General features: G+C 28.3%; 3 protein-coding genes across 10 annotated transcripts; 2 read left to right on the plus strand and 1 right to left on the minus strand.

Annotated features, from left to right (window-relative positions):
- Positions 1-6,313: 6,313 nt before the first annotated feature.
- On the plus strand, positions 6,314-11,581 carry LOC111028887 (endoplasmic reticulum metallopeptidase 1-like). 4 transcript variants are annotated; one of them, XM_022307685.1, is made up of 15 exons: positions 6,314-6,475; positions 7,574-7,719; positions 7,797-8,379; positions 8,437-8,696; positions 8,761-8,881; positions 8,942-9,117; positions 9,181-9,310; positions 9,404-9,633; positions 9,698-9,890; positions 9,954-10,138; positions 10,210-10,365; positions 10,432-10,640; positions 10,699-10,814; positions 10,892-11,067; positions 11,153-11,581. In XM_022307685.1, exons 2-15 carry the CDS (start codon positions 7,705-7,707, stop codon positions 11,315-11,317), a joined length of 2,715 nt encoding a protein of 904 aa, XP_022163377.1. In that variant the 5' UTR covers positions 6,314-6,475; positions 7,574-7,704; the 3' UTR covers positions 11,318-11,581. The 4 variants fall into 4 exon arrangements, with proteins under 4 accessions (XP_022163377.1, XP_022163381.1, XP_022163365.1 ...); XM_022307689.1 differs by lacking the exon at positions 6,314-6,475 and adding an exon at positions 6,724-6,744; XM_022307673.1 differs by lacking the exon at positions 6,314-6,475 and adding an exon at positions 6,809-7,039.
- On the minus strand, positions 11,311-18,792 carry LOC111028909 (protein pigeon). Of its 4 annotated transcripts, none has more exons than XM_022307707.1 (18): positions 18,753-18,792; positions 18,355-18,446; positions 18,135-18,262; positions 17,366-17,435; positions 17,115-17,306; positions 16,976-17,016; positions 16,703-16,879; positions 16,464-16,631; positions 16,017-16,173; positions 15,027-15,337; positions 14,771-14,947; positions 14,311-14,544; positions 14,056-14,235; positions 13,758-13,978; positions 12,760-12,974; positions 12,177-12,383; positions 12,015-12,089; positions 11,554-11,662 (listed from the first exon to the last, which is right to left on the minus strand). In XM_022307707.1, exons 2-18 carry the CDS (start codon positions 18,425-18,427, stop codon positions 11,586-11,588), a joined length of 2,703 nt encoding a protein of 900 aa, XP_022163399.1. In that variant the 5' UTR covers positions 18,428-18,446; positions 18,753-18,792; the 3' UTR covers positions 11,554-11,585. The 4 variants fall into 4 exon arrangements, with proteins under 4 accessions (XP_022163416.1, XP_022163399.1, XP_022163409.1 ...); XM_022307717.1 differs by lacking the exon at positions 18,753-18,792 and adding an exon at positions 18,581-18,710; XM_022307724.1 differs by lacking the exon at positions 18,753-18,792 and having other exon boundaries at positions 11,311-11,662; positions 12,155-12,383; positions 18,355-18,523.
- LOC111028931 (DNA replication complex GINS protein PSF3) lies at positions 17,199-22,363 on the plus strand. 2 transcript variants are annotated; one of them, XM_022307733.1, is made up of 5 exons: positions 17,199-17,312; positions 20,341-20,446; positions 20,834-20,972; positions 21,057-21,186; positions 21,281-22,363. In XM_022307733.1, the coding sequence occupies exons 1-5, from the start codon at positions 17,286-17,288 to the stop codon at positions 21,509-21,511; spliced, it is 633 nt and encodes a 210-aa protein (XP_022163425.1). In that variant the 5' UTR covers positions 17,199-17,285; the 3' UTR covers positions 21,512-22,363. The 2 variants fall into 2 exon arrangements, with proteins under 2 accessions (XP_022163425.1, XP_022163430.1); XM_022307738.1 differs by lacking the exon at positions 17,199-17,312 and adding an exon at positions 19,981-20,252.
- The last annotated feature ends 415 nt before the right edge of the window (positions 22,364-22,778 follow it).

Raw genomic sequence — 22,778 nt, forward strand, 5'->3', positions numbered from 1 at the left:
ATGATTTATGTGAAAATTCTGTAATTATTAATAATTTCACTGTTTGCTTTGATAATTTGTGTAGGTACTTATTAAAAGTATTGCTATTATTTCCAGTTCCAATTGTACCATTGTACGTACTGACTAAGTAAACAGTATAGACACAGATTAAACAATTCAAAGCTTTCTATAGTAATCTGAGAGAGATTATCTGTTGAATGTATTAGCCTGCAAATACAATACATCAATTTAGAATAGCAAATTGACAAAGGTGTTACTTTCCAAACTACAAATAGGTTTTATATTTCATATGAACTCCGGTAAATGCAAATTTTAATGAGGAACTATTTTGAATCATACTGTTTTAATTATTATCATCATCAAAGAAAAATATTGTGAATCATTGTTTTAATTAAAATATTTTTAAAGTTCAAAAGGAGGATCGTTAAAATTAGTATTATATAGACATTTTATTAAAAACGATATTAAATACCAATATAATATAAATTTTCTATTTTATTTTTTTACGTAAAAATATATAATCATACTCTTGCTTAAACATATGTAGACTGTTAACATGTAGACATGTAGGATGTAGTTACATGATGCCCAGTGCCTACATTGCTATAAATATTTAAGTTTGGCAAGTACTTAAAACATAAGTATTATCTAATATCTATCTAGGACCTAACCTACCTAGCCATGTTCCAAATAATATTATATTATATTTTTAATAATTTATAATTTATAAAAATATAATTTAGTTATTACTATCATCATCGATTAAACTAAATATTTTTTGAACAAGTTTATAACAATCAACAAGTGATAACCTAAAATCTACCTAAAAATATATACCTAAATGAAAACAATTTTTCCTGCATAGATTTATTGACAACTAAAAATATAATATATATTTTGTGACTTATTTATCAAATATAGGTCAAGGTGAAATGAATCACACCTTGTGGTAGATAATTATTTATTTCAAATGCTCGTTTTCATGCTATATCAATAGGTAGCTGATAAGACAGTGATCAAGTGTTTCTAATTGTTAATTTAAAATTGACAATTTATTAATTGGATCTTCTGTATAGAAGATAGGACTCATACGAGTTATACGTCGTATAGTGTATAGTGTACTAATATTATTATCTTGTAGGTAGATACTAGTTAAACTGTGTTATTAATATTTATTAGATCATAGTGATAAGTTTAAATTTTGACAAAATTAAGAAAATGTACGAATTATTTGTAGTTAAAAATCTATACAATTATCAGTTAGCTCATGTTTGAATATACAATACTAGGTTCCTCAAAAGTTGTTCTTCAGTGACCTACAAATTTCAAATTAAAATTTTCACGAAATTAGATATTCAAACGCAAAAATAATAATTGCAGTTATTTTGTTATAATTCGAAAATATGATAAGTAGGGACTAAAGATGGCAGAGGCTTATAATATAATAATTAAAAATATATAATAAACTGAAAAATTAAATTTTCATTATTTTGGATTAACTTTAAGCTGAATGTGTACCTAATATGTTACAAAGGACCTATTTACACTGATCTATGACTGTAGGGTACGTTATTACAAACTTACGTTAGTTTAGTTAGTATCTATACTTATTAGTTAACGGCCCATCGACAATTGACGACTAATAATATCATATGAAACAATTTTATAATATATGTATCGGTTTTTGGCAAAAATTAGTTGAACCTACCATAGCACTAATAGAAAAATAGATCAATATAAATCTAATATTTATATTAAAATATCCATAAGAGGATGCCTGCTCAATATTTGTTTTCACTATCGGACTCACGCTCAACATAGATAAAACGCTTTCGCCTAAAATTGTTTTTTTCTGATTTTTGAGTAACCTGTAACCTTAAGAGTAAAATCATCTACTACAAACATTATAGACGATAATAATTTTGAGCGTATGACATATCGATTTAATATTTTATTAGTATTTGACTAATTATTCTATTTACAAAAAAAAAATTTTATGACGTTTAAATTGTATTGGGGTAATAAACCGTACAGTCATTCCTTTAATAATATTATTCTCCATCAATTTTGTACTAGGTGATTTTATTCTAAGATTATTCTAAAACATAAAAAAATTATTCTGCGTAAATGCGTTTTGTCTACGTTGCGCGTGGGCCGGAGAGAGAAAACTAACAGTGCACTGACATTCTCTTAAAAATATTTTTTTAGTTAAATCATTGCATTATTTACGAGTGGTTTTAAAAGGTTTTAGTTAAATATTTTGTATTAGGTATACTAATAGATAAATAAATACTCTAAAATATTATATAATAATTAACTATCAAAAAATCAAGTCAAGATATTATGTAATTTTTAATCGAAGTCGGTTACCAACAATATATTTTTTATATATCTTCAAAATTATTAGTTAGGTACCAACTTAGTACTTGTACTGAATCTGATATTCATGAGGGCCGAAAGCAAATATTTTTTTTCTCCTTAAGTGGACGACGCTATCCATGAATTTGTTGTCTCCGTTTTCACACGTACGTAACATTTGTGTTCACTTGTTTCAATTGCGTGCTGTTAGTTTTGATATTAGAGTGAATTGACCTATTATCAAAGTTTTAGGTAAAAACATTATCTATTTATGCTTAAGCATCTACAACTTTTTGGATATTTTAATTTTCAAGCGAGATATGAGCGTTTTTAATTTGTGTTATTACACATACTCGTATCATGATTGAAAATGAAAGTATCGAAAATCCGCNCCGCCTCGGACTCTTAAGCATAGATAATGTTCTGACTTAAAAGTTTGATAATACTTAAATTCGCTCTAATATCAAAACTTACGGCACACTATTTAAACTGGTGAACGAAAATTTGTTATGTCGTAAGTTGGTAAGACGGAGACAACAAACGCATGTGTAGCATCCTCTTAATGATAAGCTTTATACCATTGTCACTTACCTGTGTAAAAAGGCGTATATATCTATACCCACGAATATATTTATCAATAAGTCACTAGTTTGACCACAATTAGAATATATTATAATAGGGTCAAGACTCAAGACTATTTCAAACGTTTCAAAACTAGGGTACTCTAATTGAATTAATAATCATTAGAACCACCAATTAATTGAATACAATGAGTATATACATAGTACATAGTACATACGACTAGGTACTATCGTTTATAGCTGTTTGTGACGTTTGAGTACAATCGTTTGTTACTGCAACTCCACGAGGCGTCCATCCGTCGAACTCGAACATTTCTTTATAATATAATATTGTATTCGTAGTTACTAGTTACTAAACAAAACCTTCAAATTAAAGTAAATTAATAATTTTTTTTTTTACAATAAATAATTTATATCCTATAACTACACTAAATGAACAAAAAAAAAAATAAGACGACTACATAACTATCCTCAGATCTTTGATCATCATTACCATACGCCCTCCAAGTTTATAAGTTATAGCGAGTAGGTATGTTATTGTAATAAATGTGTTATATTTAATTAAATGATAAATTATTGCATACAATAAACGATTCTGAGCGGAGACGTATGGTGGCATCCTATTCCTAGGCTCCTAGCATACTTGTATAAATCCGCATCATATTTAGTATTTTAGCTTAACTTTTCGGTAAACTCTTTTTTTGTTAAAGATAGAAAAACTTATGTGAAATCTTCTATTAAAATGTCTTATATGTTATATAAAGTTATGAAAATAAAAACTGTTATGTCTTTTTTGTCAAAAAATGAGGCTATTGCCTATTTTTGCTTTAGATACATATTAGTTAGTACGTATAAAATATAAAGTAGGTACCTACGTACAAGATGGAAATTGTATCGAGATAAAAATGGAAATGGATATTAGCTTGCGAGCTTATATGGCGAACAGTTTCATTTTTTGTTTAGTTAAATACTCGTATATGGCCATATCACTATATAAGCCAGTCAAAACATTTGTTAACTCCTATTAAAAACTAAAATAACACTATACTGAGTGGCGTAACCAGACATTTTTTATGGGGGACAATACGGTTTTTATAAAACCATTTTTTCATTATAATTTTATAATATAATTGGATAGAATAAACTATAGCCCTCTTATCCTTGAGGTTCGCCCCTGCACTGAATGTCTGAATGTAAAATACGTACTTGTTTCATACATAAAAAAAAATAGATTTTTAAAAGTATCGAATTGTATTGAATGGCAAAAATAAAGTATGGTGGTAGGAACTAATGAGTAATAATGGCATCGAGGTAAACAAAAAATGTAAACACGATGACTTAAAAAAAAACCTATGGTTTTCATAATATTACTACAAAAATATTAGAATTTGAAATTTTTTCATGGCATATTTTGATACTTTGGAATAACTGAGTCTGATTCTGCATGTCTGCATGCGTCATGCATATTTAAAAAATGGTTTTAATAGAGTATAAAATGAACTTATTAACTGCACTAATAGGTAACAATATAATGGTACCATTCAATATTTATTCATTTTTTTACTTTCCTACTACAGTACCAATTTAATAAAAATGATAAATTTTACAATCATTTTTAATATCTCCCTAACAAATTTACAATGCAATAATTACAAAAAAAATGTCATTACATTATATTATATTTAATTTCGAGTACAAATAAAAGGTACCTATTACAATTTACCACCTTCCAAGTACCACCTGAGGGGGAGGGAATTTTCTACCCCTTAAATACGGGATTGCTATAAGAAATAAATTATAAAATGTCCTTAGAAATAGAGGCGGAGAGTCTTCGCTCATAATAATTTACTTAGGTAATAAATACATTTATTACAGTGACTTACTCAATAACGAGATATACACTAAAAACCTACTACACAGCAGAACGACTTCTGCGGTTTTTATTTTACAGCATAAAAATAAAAATACCTAACCTCTACTGTCTACCACCAGAAGGCCGAATTGGTAATATCCGATAAATACCTACGTATGATGGACATTGGACAAATGATGAGGCAGCACCGCAGTACGTTCTTTCAATGTCAACACAAAGATTATGATCTGTTGTAAATGTAAAATTATATTATTATCCATTATGTCCAACAGCCATTCTGCGCAGTTATGCACTTATACGCCATAATTCATAATATACAATAGTGTTATACTTCATACGTGTATAATGTATAATATATATATATATTCAGGGTGATTTTTAAGCATGCTCATTGATCACCCAATTTTTATGCTTAAATTATGCATGTATTCAAATTCTGATTTTCGAATTTTAAATACATTTGAAGACCATACTTTCAAATCTATACAATTTTCTGTACCACTTAAGGAGGATCCGTTTTTCAAATACCAACAGAATTCAAGCGAATAGTTTTTTTAAGGATAATATGTCTATGGTAATTGATAAAATATATAGGCGGCTTCGACGATTTGAAAAAGTTAGTAATTACTAATTACTATTGACTTATAAATATAAGTAATTTGTTAAAATTATCCAAGTATAATAAATACTACATATATAATATAGGTAACAATTAATTTTATTTTTATACAACGATTTTTAGGGATTACTATCGTTAGTATAAACATTTTAGTAACTGAGGAACTACTCACTGGAATTTTGATTTAGATACATACAAATTGTCAAGAAAATCATCCGCTTAATAATTTTCAGTACAAAAGGGATTCTCATATGAGAAATAAAAGTGTGTATCGCCACAGAACACTCCTAAAGTAGTACAAAAAAAAAAACAGAAATTTGAAAATAATGGTCTTTAGTTACACTTAAAAATTCTAAAAATTAGTTTTTCAATAAATCTTAAAAGGAAAAATTAGTGAGCATGCTTAAAAAATCACTCAGTAGTCTGTATATATGGGTAGCCGGTAGTCGAGGGTTTAGTATGTAGCCATTATAGGTACCTTCAACTACAGTGATGATGACTGAATTCATAACACTAAACATAATGGATGGCAAAATGTGTTGTATTATTATTTATTTATGCATTTTGATTTTTGATCGTTATTATCGTTTTACTGTTCAGATATTATAAAATATAAGGTATTCTAATTATTTTTAATAGTTGCTCTAAATTAAACCAAACATAACTGCACTAGTAGGTACACCGTTAATTATTATTCACACATATGATTACATTTACATTACAGCGTTAGATTGATACAACACTTTTTTTATTGATAATTTTGCCTATGGGTGAGTAGGTATCCATAATGTACTTCAAACGACTTCTACGAAAATATTCAATTGTTTCTATAATTTATTTATAAGTGGTAGGTATGTTCAGTGTTTATTGTTTACCGTGTGCAATGTGTCTATTGCTAATCGCTATGTCGTAAAGTGTAAGCTCTTAACCGGATTTGGCCTTTACCCTTAATTAAATATTAATAAATAATAATTAGGTACGGTCATTGATATTTGATCATGAAGTACCTATATATAATCAACGATACGATCGAACCAAAATCACGTACGCATTATTTTACAATATTTTACATTTTTCACGATATTGTCTCTGTGTGTACGTCTACACCACAATATAGTATGACTACTCTTTGGAGTTTGGAATTGTTTTACTGCTGCTGATACGAGCCTGCTACACAGAAATACAGAATAATAAAATACAATAATTGCACAGATATAGATATCATATAATATACAATAACCACTATTGTATAATAATATTATATCTATATATCTGTGGTGGTGAATAATAATTGTTGTTATTCCGTGATACAAGTTGGTTGATAAGATGCGACTGTGATATTATTATTATTATTTTTTTTTATTATTACTTTGAATTGATAGTACGGTTGTAGTTGCGCCGATAACGCATTGTTAAATATTACGGAATCCTTTACATTACTAATGCATAAGTCACAAAGGAAACTGTAATAGGCCGTTTTCGAATTACAATCATTTATCAGATATAATCAGACGTTAGTTGTCAGTATTAAAATCTCCCAGACTGATTAACGTGCGGTCAAAAACGATTCCTATAAAAAAATTTTAATTTTACCTATTACGTTTTCGGGTAAGCGTCGATTAATAAAATATATAATAAATTGTAGTTTTACCTAATATAGTAAAGATCTGTAGATATTGCAGTTTGAGTTTCTCTAATTAAGTAACATTTTCATGTTCAGTGTTTCATTCTTGATTATATTCTCCGTATGTTTGTTACTTTTATATTTGTCTAACAAAGCACTTTGTTGAAATAATTATTTATTATCACGTTTTATTTGTGCTTCAGCAATAAAACAACTATTGTAAAAAATAATAAATTTACCATTATACCTATTAGGTACAAGACTGTTATTAAAATTAATTATTTCATTGGTTTTTACTTGGTATAGTTTATATTAGTTATTTTAATGAAGTATTTTATGTGAGTGCTTTGAAATCTTAGTAGTGAGTATAAAGAGTGTTTGATAAAAATGTTAATTCTTTAAAATTATTAGGGATTTTAAGATTTTTCTATAGCCAATAAATTCTATTTAAGTAATAAATTATTAACTCTTAAGATTATGACATTGTTAAATTTTGTATTATATTTAATTTATATCAGGATGATTACCAAGGAACACCTCCTCTCAATATTCAAAAAAATTTAGCTCATCAAATCTGCAATCCTCACATTCTAGGATTTATTGAATTAATGGAGCCAAAGATTACTAAGTAACAAAGGATTTTCTAATCATGATTCGTGCCAATGTAATGAAGCTTTTTTTCTTTGTTACAATCGGAGTATAATTTATTACATTGATAATTTATTGTATATTTTTGTTTAGAATGAACCATTTTCTAATTTCAATTCAAAATTACGTTTCCGAACAAAATCATCAAAACAGTATGATATTTTACCTAAACATGTGAAAGATGCAGCATTTAAATATGAGAACAACTCTAAAGGAATACGATCACCTGCAGGACCTCATCATTTTTTATTATGTATTGTAATATCGGTTGCTATTTATACAGTTTTGGCTATACTAGAAAAAAGTTTACCTGAACCTGTGACAATTTCTAATGAACACAATTATCCAGACCGATTTGTTGCTGAAAGAGCCAGAAATCATTTGGTTAAATTGACATCAATGGGACCTAGGCCTGTAGGAAGCAAAGAAAATGAAATTTTAGCTGTGCAGTTATTATTAGATGAAATTAAAACAATTGTTAAAGAATCTGATTCTTCGCATAAAGTCGAATGGGATCTACAAAGAGTTAGTGGTGCATTTTCATTGCAATTCCTCGATGGCATGACTAATGTATACAGGAATGTACAAAATATTGTTGTTAAAATTGGTCCTGTTCAAACTTCTCGTCACAGTTTACTGATTAATTGCCATTTTGATTCAGTTGTGGACAGCCCTGGTAATATAAAATATATTTTAGTATTTTTAAATTCTTATAAATAATTTTGTTTTTTAGGGGCAAGCGATGATGGTGCTAGTTGTGCCATTATGTTAGAATTATTACGTGTAATATCACGTCTTAAAACTCCTTTAAAAAACAACATAATTTTTCTTTTTAATGGAGCCGAAGAAAATATGATGCAGGCATCACATGGGTTCATTACTCAACATCAATGGGCTTCTAGTATACGTGCTTTCATCAATATGGAAGCTTGTGGTGCTGGCGGTAAAGAAATACTGTTTCAAGTTGGCCCTAATCATCCATGGCTTTTGGAAGTATAACTTAAAATTCAAGATTGATTAAATGTATCAAATTAAATATGGTCTTTTTAATTTTTAGGCCTATTCGGATGCTGTACCCTATCCTTTAGCCTCTTCTATGGCTCAAGAAATATTTCAAAGCGGCATCATACCAGGCGATACTGATTATAGAATATTCCGTGACTTTGGTCGTGTTTCTGGTATGACACTTTAATAATTGAATCATAATATTTTTAACTTAAAGTTTTGTTTTTTTAAAGGTCTTGATTTTGCTTGGTCAGCTAATGGTTATGTTTACCATACTAAGTCAGACACAGTAGATAAAATTCCTCTAGGTACATTTCAAAGGACTGGAGATAATATGTTACCTTTAATTTTGAAACTAGTGAACTCTGTACAAATATCAGATGTTGAAAAGTACAGCACAGGAAATTTAGTAAACAATTTATTATTTATTTATTTTTATAAATATATGCATTAATTTCTTAATTATTTTTAGGTGTTTTTTGATTTTTTGGGTATATTTATTGTTCACTGGAGTGAAGTGTTATCTGATATAATCAATATTAGTGTTATTATTGTTTCTCTATTAGTCATTTTGTACAATGCTAGTCATACTCATGTTACAGGTGAAACATTTAATATTTAATAACATTTAACTTTTAATATTTAAAATATGTTGGACGTAGTCATATATTTAATTAATATTAATTTTTTTTTAGGTTTCAATGTTAAAGACTATTTTAAATCGTGTTTTAAGTGCTCAAGCTTAATTGTGTTAATATGGTTAGCCACTCTATTCACGATAGCCCTATTGTCATTGACTGTAGTGCTGCTTGACCGCTGTTTGAGTTGGTTCGCTCAACCAGCTTGGCTGCTATTTTTATATATTACACCAACTATCTTAGTACCAATGGTGCTGTTGGTTTTATTCGGTCGTAAATTCCTTTGGGTAAGGCTATTGAAAATAAATATTTTATTCTATACTTTAAGTCACGGATTGGTTTTGTTCGCAGGGTAAAAAAGGAACCCATTACCCACAGTCCTTAATGTACTGCATTTCTCGTGATGGCAATCAATTGCTGTACATTATGATTCTTTTGCTATGTGTGTTACTGCGTATTAGGTCAGGATTTGCAGTTGCCCTCTTTGTTACTTGCAATACAATCAGTATTGTATTACACAACACCATACTGAATAATAATTACGGTAAAATGGTTTTAAATTGCCAAGAGTTTTCAGAAATTAATATCGTTTTTTTGTAATAATTAGGCTATAAAGTATTGTGGTTACATTGGGGCTGTATGTTAATACCATTCATGTTGTCTGCTTACATGATACAAGCGGCGCTTCTCCTGGTCGTCCCCATCATGGGTCGATCAGGATCTGGTAACCATGCTGAATCAGTAATGTCACTGATAACATCAGCTATGTTCACTCTTGTCTTCAGCTTTTATGTAAGTTATATTATGAAAAGCACAATGACAATTGATAACTCTTAATACATAATATTATTATTTTTGTTCAGAATCCGTTGGTGTTACTACTTCAAAAAGTGTACACTGTGTTTAGTTCGTTAGCAGTTGTGTTATTAGTTTCATTTCTAGTTTTAGTATTTACACCACTCGGATTTCCGTATTCCGGCGATCCTAATAATTTGGCACCTCAACGATTTATGATAGCGGTAATTTTTTTTTTCTTTATTCATTACTTTGGTAAATTTAATTTGACTTTTTATTATTGTTTTTAGCATGTCGAACGCAGTTTTTACAACTATAATGGTTCCCTGAGGGACCATCAAAATGGATTGTGGATTGTAAATCTGGATGTGAATAGTCCACACTCAGTTGTCAGACATGCCCCTGAGTTAATGAATGCACGTCAAATAACCCAGGATGAGTGTAACAGAGAACTGTACTGTGGGCTACCATATTTTATACCTGTTATCACATTCATATGGTTTGTTGACTGTCTGTACATTTTATGTATAAATAATTTAAACTGTTAAATGCTTTAGGAAAACTCATTGGATTGACACAAAACCATTAGATGTTGATATACCATTGAGTCTTAATTTAACATATAGGGATTACAGACTCAATAATGTCCAGAGGCTTTCCTTCTCTGCCATTGGTATGTATTCATGTATTTTAATTTTACAGAATATTTAATACAGTTTAAAATAAAAACAACGTTCTTCTGATGTACAGGACCTGACCATATAACTTTTACGTTGTCTTTATATGATGATATCAAGCTGAAAGATTGGAGCTTCAGCAGTGGTGAACCTCTCAAAGGACCATACTGGAATGGTCGTCCTACTTATTTTGTGTATTATTCATGTGCCAATGATATTATTCCATGGGACTTTTGGATTGATATTGAGGTAAATAATATAAATTGATTAAATTATAATTGCTTCTGTGCAAATTGATCTCAGTATCTCATAACTAATATTGATTTTTAAATAGGTTCCAAAAACTCATGTGGGACCTCAAATTGAAGTTGGATTATCCGGGCATCGAATGCACGGACCAAATCAATACACACCTGAATTGAAAAAATTATTTAATCAGCTCCCACAATGGACTACTACGACTGGTTGGGCTTCGGCTTATAAATCTTACACTTTGTAAACACAAACACTTTTATTTTAATGGACTTTGTTATTATAATTAATTTACGATGTTTAATACACAATTAAAATCGACTGGTATCATGTAATTTAATTCCTATTATGGTACTATTTATATTATGATCTTTTTCTTCTATGTCAAATTTAATTATTAGATTGTATTTCAATACAATATAAATATATATTATAGGATATTTAATTTATACACAAAGATTATAAAAGACTATTCTTACGTGCAACTTTTCAATAAAATATATGTATTTTAATTCTTAGTTGAACATATTTTCTTTTGTGGATGCCACAGTAGCGTCAACGAGAAGATTGTAATCAATATCAGCCAGCATGGCTAAAAACAAAATATAAATACATAAACATTATACAATGAAAATCAAATAACTTATTACATAAAATGGGACCACAATTAAAATAATTTGTATTCGGGTTGAAGAGTCCAGAAAATATTGACTGACAAACTGGGATAATTTTTTTAAATTATCTGTAAATAGTGGAAATACGTAAGGTAATAATATAAATTAATTAATTTGAAAACAACATTTAGGGATTCTATCTGTTAGTGTACATCAAGTGTAAGTAGTAAATATTTTTTACTATCAATAAGATTTTTTTCACTAAAACTTAAAAAAAATAAATAATAAAATTTTACTACAACTCTAATAATCTTTAAAAACTATACTTGCCTTTAGCTGTGAGGAGTTCTAGAAATGTTTCCAGTGGTGACATACGATGTTGTGATGGAAATGCTGAAGTTACACCTAGGTACAAAAAATAATAACAATATGAATGTGTTATGACTGCCGATAATATGGAGTTTAAGTACTTGACCCGAAGTCTAAACTGACCAGAATTTGATCGGTATTTTACATTGCGGCGGTAATTGGATGTCCTGATAGACATACCACCCAAAATCTCGGCAGCATGTTCTCTTGCTCTCAACAGGACAGACATAGGATGAGACCATTGGTTCATTAATCGTTTAGCTCTTGAGTGTGGTAAACTCTGTAAGAGATCTAATTTTTTCAACACTCCTTCTTTGTTATCTACTATATCTGTTAACAGTATATGTTAGGTAAATTAGTAAAATATTCCACTCAACTTTAACTTGCACTAGCTATAAATCTATAATAATCAAGGTCCCCATTTCTCATACAAGATTTTTTTTCAAAATTGTATGATAAGAATCAAGAACTTAGAGTAAAATAACCAAGGATATTATACGCCATCTGATTTTGCTATTTTAATTTTAAAATAATAAGTCTTAGATTAAAAAAATCATACTTAATATTATTTACTTTTAAATAATAATCCTTGTTTATAAGTATTCATTTTTGTTATTTTTATATTTTAAGAGTTTTTTTATTGTAACTTTTGCAGCTTTACAAATTGAAAAATAATATGCATGATTTATGGCAAATAATTACTCACCTGCTAGTATTTTTTTCATAACGTCCACGTTGAGCAGAAATGTATTGCATCGAATATATTGACCAAACATAGTGGCTGACATTACTTTGTATCCGAGGTATGTGATGAATGATGGGAAACCTTGAGGTAATGGGAAAGCCAATGTGTCTGCAGCATGTATAAGTCTCTGTAACACCATCAACAATAATCGCCGTTGCTCATCCTCAATGTTATCACTGAAAAGCCAAAAAAAAACTATAATACAACAATAACTAATTACAAGTTTAGACTCTGTATTTAATATAAAATAGTATTTCATTTACATCTCCGAAATATGAAACTAACTACTACGGGGTAATTTTTTAAATATGCTCACCCCCTCCCCCATTTTTTTCTTTTAATAGTAAATACATATTTTATTCAAATTCTGATTTTTAGAATACTTAAGTATACCTACTTAAAGACCATATTTACAAATCCTGATATTTTTTACACTACTTAAGGAGTTTGTCCCAATACAAACTTCTATTTTTCAAATGAAAACCACTCTTTTCACTAAAAAATGTTAAACCAATGATTTTCTTAAAAACTGTTATGTATCTAAACCAAAATTCTAATGAGCAGTTAAGTTATTAAAACATATAAGCTATATGTAAAAATAGATGTAGTATTTATTATCCTTAAACCATTTCAACAAATTTTTATATTGATAGATCAAAAGTATTTACTAACATTTTCAAATCATTTAAGGTCCCATAGATACTTATCCAATACCATAAACATATTATCCTTAGTTAAAACTTATATAATTCAAAAACTAATCACTCAAATTAGATTGACTAGGAAAATTTAAGAGCAAACTATTTTACAAAAATACAAATACCAGATTATAAATTATAAAAATTAGGATACTGTTTACGATGATTACAAATAGTAATAAAACAAATTTAAATAACTACTCAGCGACATAATTAAATACTATCTATTATCTTCTACTAGTATTACTGATATTAGCATACATGAGTTGGAAACCAATTTGCTTATGCAATCTTGCATCTACACCAGCAGCCAGGGTAAGATGAGCACACAGTGACCTTGAGATCTCTAACTGTGATGATGCATACTTGGTGGCCACAGCATGCACATGCATGGCATTGGGTTCAGACATGGACCGGCTACGAAGTTTGTTAGAGCGCATCGAACTTTGTTTTAGTAGATGCATGCTCAGTTCTCGTAGGTTCTGTAAGAATACAAAATCAAGTTATATCATACAAAAACAAAATTATTATTTATATTTTATTTATTAGTTTAGCTCACAACAGAGATGACATGTTCTTGTTTACTGGCTGCTGAAGTGTCGGTTTCCACAAAAGGTAATTGCACCGATGATGATTGAAACGAGTGTGATAGATCAGATATTGCAATGTTGGCAATGCTGTTGGCAAGCATTGATCCTCCAGGTGACAGAGGTGTGCTACATCGAGAAAGGACTTCGGGCTAAAAATTTTAAAAATAAAAGTTAAAGATCCTTATTTGAATTACTTTAGTCAATTTAAACACATTTAGTAATACCTGATAACATACTAATGACACATTAAGTTTGACTGCAACAGTTGTATTTGAAAAACGAGGAATCTCTTGCCTCGAAGTAGCATTGTCTTCTACAATTGATCCACCGGGTAATAGTTCCCATAATCGTGTCCACAAGTCATCACGAAATGGTATCATTCTCTGTCGAGGAGACAACAACATGACTCTAGGGTTTTCTAACATTTCTTGAGAAAGTGCAAGTGTATATCCATTCACCTATGTTGTACGGAAAAAATTAATTATATTCTTTTGAATAATAGAAAAAAAATTACAAAAAGAAAGTAACAGATAAATAGATACAGAAAACCACTTAATGAATGCAACAAATTTACAAAAATTTGGCAAACACAATGAATTACTTTTTCTTGAAGAAAAAGTATCATTTAGAGAATAACTAGCAATGTAAACAATTGTAATTTGTATTTAAAATGGAAGTAATTACCTTAATTTCTAGTGGAATATTATGTTTAGATATTGTAATAGGTAAATATCTAGCGAGGCTTACAGCGTCAGACAGTAAATTGCGCTTCACTTGGGCAAAAGCACTTCCTACTAATATTTCTTGCAGCAACTTTGAACAGTTAATATTTAAACCATTGTCCACAACTGAATTTAAAAGCTACATCATTTTAAAATAGTCGATAGTCATTATGATGTATATATCATACAATTTTAGAGTTAAATATAAATAACATTACTTGGTTTACAATATCCATGTCTCGCCTATGTACAATAAAATAGTGCAATATGGCTTGTTGATTGGCAAGTACAGCATCTGGTTGTTTAAATGCTTCAATTAAGTGGCGTTTAGTGATTTTTGTTTCAAATACAGCCATAGTAGACAAATCCACCACTGTGCCCGCCGATCCAATTGTTGTGGCAATTGTACTCTTCCAACTTCTGTTTTCATCTACACAAGGTATGACAATATGACAATTTGGTTCATGATCAGGACCTACATCCAGAAGTAATGTACACATGTTGGGAAAGTGAACCAATAAATGTTGATCTATAATAAAAGAAAAAACAATTAATTTACTTATTTGATCAATAAAACAAATGTATAGTTGAAATATATTTATGTATAAAAATGGTTTGAGCCCTAAATAAATGAAGACAATAAAAATTAATTAATATGAAAATAGGCAATGTACTAAATATTTGTTCTATTAGTATAAGTATCTACTGCTTAAAAACTATCTTACCTTTTTTTTGTACTATTGTCTTCAACATCTTAACAGTATTATTAAAAAAAGTTTCATAAACACCATTACATAGTCATAGAGATAGTGCTTCAAAAGGATCAAGTAACCCATTCATCTATTGATCGTGTAACAATTTTAGGCAGAACTTTAAGGTTGGTTTTCAATTATTACTTATTTTAGAGCTACCAAATTTTCAATACCATAAAATCATCATCAAGCAGTAAAATAATATTTAAAGAATTGAACTCAACTAAACTAAACAAATTGTATACATTATCATCATTAATAAATTATACCTATCACACCATGCAAAATATTTAGGATGCAGATTTAAATATTTTCATGCAATTACTAAAAATTGTATTTATAATATTGTGTGTAACTAATTGACTTGCAATAAAAAAAACTCAACAATTAGTCAAGATAAATAAAATAACAAGATTTGACTTTGAATATATTCAGAAGTTGAAAATTTAAAACTACCTCCTTGCATAGTGAATATTGGACGAGACTCGTATGCACGAACCATAGGAACACCGGCTATATTGCAATGAACTACACTGCCATGGTGCAGAAGAGTAACGGAAAAAGCCAAATACACTGTTCTCAAATGATCATTGGCCAACGGAGCACTAACTCCCTAAAATTAACAGTATTAATTTTCAACCTAAGTGTTTCACATATTAAAATTTATTGGTCAATTAGTATAGATTTGCCAATATGAAAAATTTATCATAAATATTTTTTGCAAATAACTTAAGTCGATAAATTAATTAGGTTTTTACAACCAATCACTAAAATAAAAAAAAAACCAGCATTTAATAACTTTCCATATTTTTTATGAGTATTAGATATTGCTAAGGGATAAAAATAAAATCCCATATAACAGTATAGTTTTAAAAATAAAAATGTAACACAATAGGTACATACTTGATATAAATAATAATGACAAACTGCAACAAATCCTCGTGCATCTGATAACACACGGACATCTAACATACTGTCATGAACACATAATGGTACGGGAATATCAAAATAACCATTTGAAAGATTTTCTGCCGTTCTCTTTCGGTTTGGCAGGTTTAATGGAACATTTAACTAGAATATTATTTAATGTTGGAATTATTATTAAAAACAACAATACTGCACCAAATACACTAAATAAATACCACAGTTTCATGTTGAGGCTCATCATGAAATTGTAAAGCAGAGAGACTAGCTTCGTCTGAATTACTGTTAGCCATATTTGAATAATGAATGTAAAATAAACATTGATGTTGTGGCTCCCACTGAGCCCATGAAAATTGATTCACAACCTTTTCTTGTTTTTTTATATTTAAATGATTCTAAAAATTACAATAAAACTCAATTAAATAATTATAATGTAAATAAGAGACAAACTATAAAATAATGCTGAGCATGCTATTATGAAAACTGTTCACCTTTACATTATCAGTTTCCTCCACTTGATAAAGTGTTATAGCTAAATACAATTATCAGTTGTTAGGTTTAGATTTTTTTTTATTGAATAATTTCTCAAATAACATTATGAGAATAAAATAATTTAAAATGGAAACTTACATGTTTCGTGAATAAAAACTAAAAAGCGATCATTGTCTGGCTGTTTACGTTTCCTGTATAAAAATTGAATCATGGTTTGGCGACGGTTGTTAACGTTTAAATCAACTGGCTCAAAATTAGGATAATCAAGGTGGATGATAAAAACACGATAATATTCCACACAGTCTTCAAATGGCTCTTTGGTTACATAGCCTGAAAGTAAATATTTAAAATTGAATTTACTAATATCTAGTAACAAGGAATAGTATTACCAAGAACTGTGTTTTTATAATTGATTGAAGCTTGAACAATATTCACCAAATGCTTGAACTTAATTAAAACCTGAAAATTAAATAGTTCAAAACAAATTATTTTGTTTCATAATTAAGATTTTATATTAATACTTTTTCTTAAGGTTCTACATTATGTAGATAAGTATTCAATTTTCTAGAGATTTAATTATTTAATTTACTATGTACTGAATTAACTACTCACACAATTAGCTATACAAGTTCAAAAAATATCTTATCAATTTAAAACAAAACTAGATATGATATTTGTTGTATGTACAAATAAAAAATTACATAAAAAAAATAAATTAAGATAGATCTGATATTATTAGAGCTTAGAAAAATAAATAGATAGTAAATAGTTAGAGCATATATTTTTATATATTATATACAAAACTTACTATGAAACCTAGTAATTTTAGAAAAAATAAAAATAAATTTATGCTCTAACTATTTATTTTTCTGCGTTATAGGGAATTGGAAGGTTGACAGCAGTACATCAGTTTTATTATACTTTACACATAAAGTTTTTGGGGGCAGACTCCTACCTACTTATATTATTTTGTCTTGAATATTATAAAATTGTCTTAAAATTATATAACTCAGTGTAAACCTGTGGTAGGTAGTCACTATGAAGGATAACTGATAAGTACCAAAAAAGGCATTTCAGAAACATTTCTACTTCCAAGAAATTTTTGGGATGACCATCCCTAGAACACCACAGTAGTTATAACATTTAATTAATATTCACTTGTATTTTTTTGATGGTGTAAAAAAACAATCCTACAGCAGTACAGGATCCTCCTTGACCTCTCAAGTTCCAACAGAGGATAAACTCTCCATTTTGTTCCTGACCCAAAATTTTGCAATTGGTAATATCTATTTCAAAGATTAAATAAATTAGTCAAAGGTTAATTACACTAGTGCAAGTGCTAAAGAAAAATTGTCTATTAGAAACTCGCAGAACCTACCTTTATTATCAACCTCCAATAAATGAGAAAGTACACTGGGGATATCCAACACTTTTTGTAATATTGAAGTCATTGTCCTTGGTTGTAGTAAACTAATTAATTGAATAAACAATATATAAATTAAATGCCCAAAGAATGATATTATTTGTCTTGTGTGTACATTTTTATACTTTTGTAACAAGTAAACAAGACATCTAAGAACTTAAATAATATTATATATGAATACCTATAAATTTAAATTATAAAAAAGTATTTAAAATAACTTCCTAAACAGCAAATACTAATTAATATGATACTAAATTATTTGAAATTTAAAATGCTGAATAATAAAGACTTAATACTATAGGCAAGTATAAAGTAAATAATAAATAAGTATACATATGAGTTATTCTTATTACCGTTTAGCTTTAACAAATTAATAATAATTATCATAGATAAGTTATAAGTAGATAATAATCAATGATAATAAAAAAACAAATATTTTCATTAATTTCGATGTCAGAATCAAAAATTGATAAGAAATTGTTGATAATATCACAGAATGCAGCTTATGGTTGATACCACTTATATAAAGTTGCATTATTTTACTGCAATTATTAGGGTCAATTTAGCAAATAACAATAAGGAGGGACAATTAAAACTAAATATCAACCTACAATCCCAATAAAAAACGCTCCAGTGGAAGACTATGGTACTTTTATTTTGACCTAACAAAGATACTACTATTGTCTATTTTGTAATTCTGATGACTGCAAGGCACGACAGGCGGTGATTGAGAGCTAACGCTAGGGACACGGACGTCAGCATCGTCAGGACCCGCGGAAACTTATCATGTTTCAGGGTACGGCGGCGCGTGACTCCTCGGCAGAAGGATTATTATACTTTTAAGACATTATACTTTTTGTATTGGCACATATTACAATGTACATTGTAATATTGTATGTATTTATCATAACAATTGTTGCACTGTTTAAATTAAATCTTTTTCGATACACTAAATACAATTTAAATTCCCACCAAAACATTGTTTCTTTTTTACGTATTAAGGGTGTCTTTATTTTTATTTATCTCAACAGAATATTGGGCCCCACTGATAATGCTCGTATGATGGCCCATGAAAAGTTAACAAAAAAAAGCAATATTATATTTGAGTAAATGTATTTAAAATTTAAATACTGCTTTGTATAAATCTGTAGAACTGTATACATTCAATATTTTCAGTGATAATTTTACCATAGCAAGTCTATTTATAGCCTAAATATTTACTTAAAGAAACCTATAGTAATAATCTACCACATTTTACATATTGTTACTATTTATATGAACATTTATTACGTAAACATTGAACACTAATATTAATTTTAGTTATTTATTCTTAAAGATAAATTTTCGTTGAATACGATGGTGTAGTTATAATTTAAATACGATTTTTAGTTTTATAATTATAATTTTTTAATAAAGGTAATAAAGTCGAGTATGTCCCTATCTAATACGGGTTAATATTACACTCCGAGCTAGCCTAGGTTTGACCGCCACGCTGACTGGTGGAGAAATTAGTGTGCAATGTTTTACGGGACGTTTTTTTCGGTAGTTTTACTTCCTTATCTCTAGCCTTCATGATTTACAAGAGCTTTCTTTGTGATAATACATTTATCTGTATACAATAGTTGGTAAAATATATAATAAAGATATCTGTTATTGGAATTTGGAGTAACGCCATATTACTCTAACGGTTTAGTGATTTAAAAAAACGAATTCCTCACCGATTTATTATGTTATATTTATTTAAAACACAAATCGGGACTACTGTTGTTAATTTATACGTCAAATAACTGACAGTAAAACATTTTTTTTTGTATCAATATTGAGTATAATCACAGAACAATATAATATAGCCGGTATGTTGCATTCTTTTTTTAATAATATCGTTTTTACATCATTATAATACTATATAAATTGTTTATGATTTCAAAATAATTTTCGCAGACTAGGATGTTCAGAAATATAAAACCACATTACTTCTCAATTGATGCCATAATGGCTGCTCAAGAAAAAATTCAATGTTCATTTATTAAAAAAGTTGAATATCTTGGTAAGTTTTTATTTTTATTATTGTAAAGTATGATCTTCTCTTGTGTCTAATACCAGTATACTATGTCTCTATGCCATATCAGCTCATTTATATTTAATTAATATCAGCTACCTAGTTGTATAGATAAATAAGTCAAGTTTGGTTCCCCTTGGCCTTTTTTCCATTGATTTTGTTCTCTAGATTCATTCAGACTATTATCTACCTATTTTTTTTTTCATATTCAAATAAATCTATAAAAGTATACACTTTTACCCTCACTTTTATTTTATTTGTATGCTGTGATGTGTATTAGTTCAAATTGAAAACATTATTTAAGATAGGTATTATGTAATATAGTTTGGAAAATGCAGCGAGTAGTAAAATAAAAGTTTTCATATATTTTTTTAGATTTTTTAGATTCGACTAACCCTGAAAAAGATGAAGAATCTGATCCAAAATTTGAACTTCCCTTATGGATGATTAAAGTGTTTTTAGCAGGAAAATCAATTCAATTTGATATGCCCAAAGCATATAATGAAATTTACAGGTATGTATGGTATTAACTAATATTATATTTGATTTTTTGATTTTTTGATTTAAGCTATATTCAAACATTTATTTATATTTTTAGAGGTGTCTTAACGGCTGATGCAAACGTAGTTGATTTATTCAAGTTGTGTAAGCATTTCTATTTATTTGGAAAATTTTTGTCTCAATTAGAACATCGAGAAGCATATGAAGTCCGAAGAACATTAATTCAAGTAATAATTAACACAAATTTATAATTTATTATAACACCTGCATTATAAAAATAAATAGGTATTATATTTGTTTTTTATTCTTGTTCTTATGTAGACATTCATTGACAGATTTAAACAGACAATGGATTGGGCTCAAAATATAGATGATAATCTGCCATGCTTTAATAGACTTGACTGTCTTGAGAGGTTGATATTTAATGATGCTCGAGTAGCACAGCAACATTTAAATACTTATTTAACCGAAGGATCAGGTCAAATGGAAATTGCTGCCATGATATTGAATTACAGAAAACGAAAAATTCATGAAAATCGTGTTCTAGAATAAAAATTAAATAATTTTATGGCAGATGCTAATGGATTTGGATTAAGTGGCCAAAGTAAATTGTGATTCAAATTAAAATCATAGTGAAATTGTTATTATATAATAAGGTATTTGTAATAAAATGTATAAATTTTCGTGTAAAATTAGTAACTTGAATTTTGTTTACACTTGATTACAAAATTAACATGTGTAATCATAAATGTTAACATCTGGTAATCAGTGCAGAAGCTGTATATTATACAAATATCTAATTCATCAGTTACTGTATAGGGAAACAGTGAGCAATTTAAAATACATAATATATGGAGTGTATTAAGTTTTTGGAATGCCACTTTGGGAAGGGGGTTCAGCTGGTCTGTTGCTTAAGGTTTCTTTAATACGTTTTCTGCTGAGAAAACAGTCAAACAATACAATCAGATGACCACAAAAATGGTATAATTAACTATTCAGTTTTTTTGTTTAAAGAATTAAGACGATGCTCCATAATAAGCAGGGTTTGGGACTTAAAGCACTAAAATATGTGCTTATATATGAACCAATAAACTTGAAAATATACATTAATAATGAAAAAAAAGAATTTATTTGATATAAATATAAAAACAAATTGTGATTTAAATATAATTAATGAGATTATTAATTAATAAAAAATTAAATAATAAAATAAATTATGTTCTTCACTTGCCGAGTGATAACGAGTATAAGTATTTAGTAGGCATATCGAACATTTTTCAATAAGCCATCTCAGATAAGTAGATAACCACATGGTTTTCAATCGTTTCAAATTACTTTTGTTAAGTATTTATAAATCAGGTTCATGTGCAACAATTATTAATACATTTTGAACAATATTATTATCCATTATCATTAAAAATTGTTGAATATGAGTCAGTATACCAAAAAAAAAAAAAAAATATGCGAAAAACCCCAAAATATGCAAAATAAAATTTCATATTTGAATTCTCCTTTCTATAAAATGTATCGGTGAACACTGCTCTGTTTTACATCACTTACGATGGATATGCAAATGCTATAAGTTCCAAGCCCTGATAATAAGCATATTAAGCTCATTTAATTTACTATATTTTAACAATACAATTTTCTTTCAACACAACCGATTTCGTTATGTTATCTTTAATATTATTGTAAATACTAAATTTACCTATTATCAACCTTAGAATGTGATCGTATGTTGGTTTTTTGGGTGAGTACACATATTATGTAAAATAATTGTATTTATAAATGCTTATAACTACCTATTAAAAATAAAAAT

The sequence above is a fragment of the Myzus persicae genome, unplaced genomic scaffold, assembly GCF_001856785.1.
Source record: "Myzus persicae strain clone G006 unplaced genomic scaffold, MPER_G0061.0, whole genome shotgun sequence".
NCBI lineage: Eukaryota > Metazoa > Arthropoda > Insecta > Hemiptera > Aphididae > Myzus > Myzus persicae.

Bases quoted from the DNA above. Each gene is read 5' to 3' on its own strand.
- LOC111028887 (XM_022307685.1), top strand. The intron at 9,311-9,403 runs GTGAAACATTTA...ATTTTTTTTTAG, and splicing joins TAGTCATACTCATGTTACAG to GTTTCAATGTTAAAGACTAT. The intron at 9,891-9,953 runs GTAAAATGGTTT...TGTAATAATTAG, and splicing joins CATACTGAATAATAATTACG to GCTATAAAGTATTGTGGTTA.
- LOC111028931 (XM_022307733.1), top strand. From the start codon at position 17,286: ATGGCTCTTTGGTTACATAGCCTGAAA. The intron at 17,313-20,340 runs GTAAATATTTAA...TAATTTTCGCAG, and splicing joins TTTGGTTACATAGCCTGAAA to ACTAGGATGTTCAGAAATAT. The intron at 20,447-20,833 runs GTAAGTTTTTAT...ATATTTTTTTAG, and splicing joins TAAAAAAGTTGAATATCTTG to ATTTTTTAGATTCGACTAAC.
- LOC111028909 (XM_022307707.1), bottom strand. From the start codon at position 18,427: ATGACTTCAATATTACAAAAAGTGTTGGATATCCCCAGTGTACTTTCT. The intron at 17,307-17,365 runs GTAATACTATTC...ATTTACTTTCAG, and splicing joins TTATAAAAACACAGTTCTTG to GCTATGTAACCAAAGAGCCA. The intron at 13,979-14,055 runs GTGAGCTAAACT...GTATTCTTACAG, and splicing joins AAGAACATGTCATCTCTGTT to AACCTACGAGAACTGAGCAT.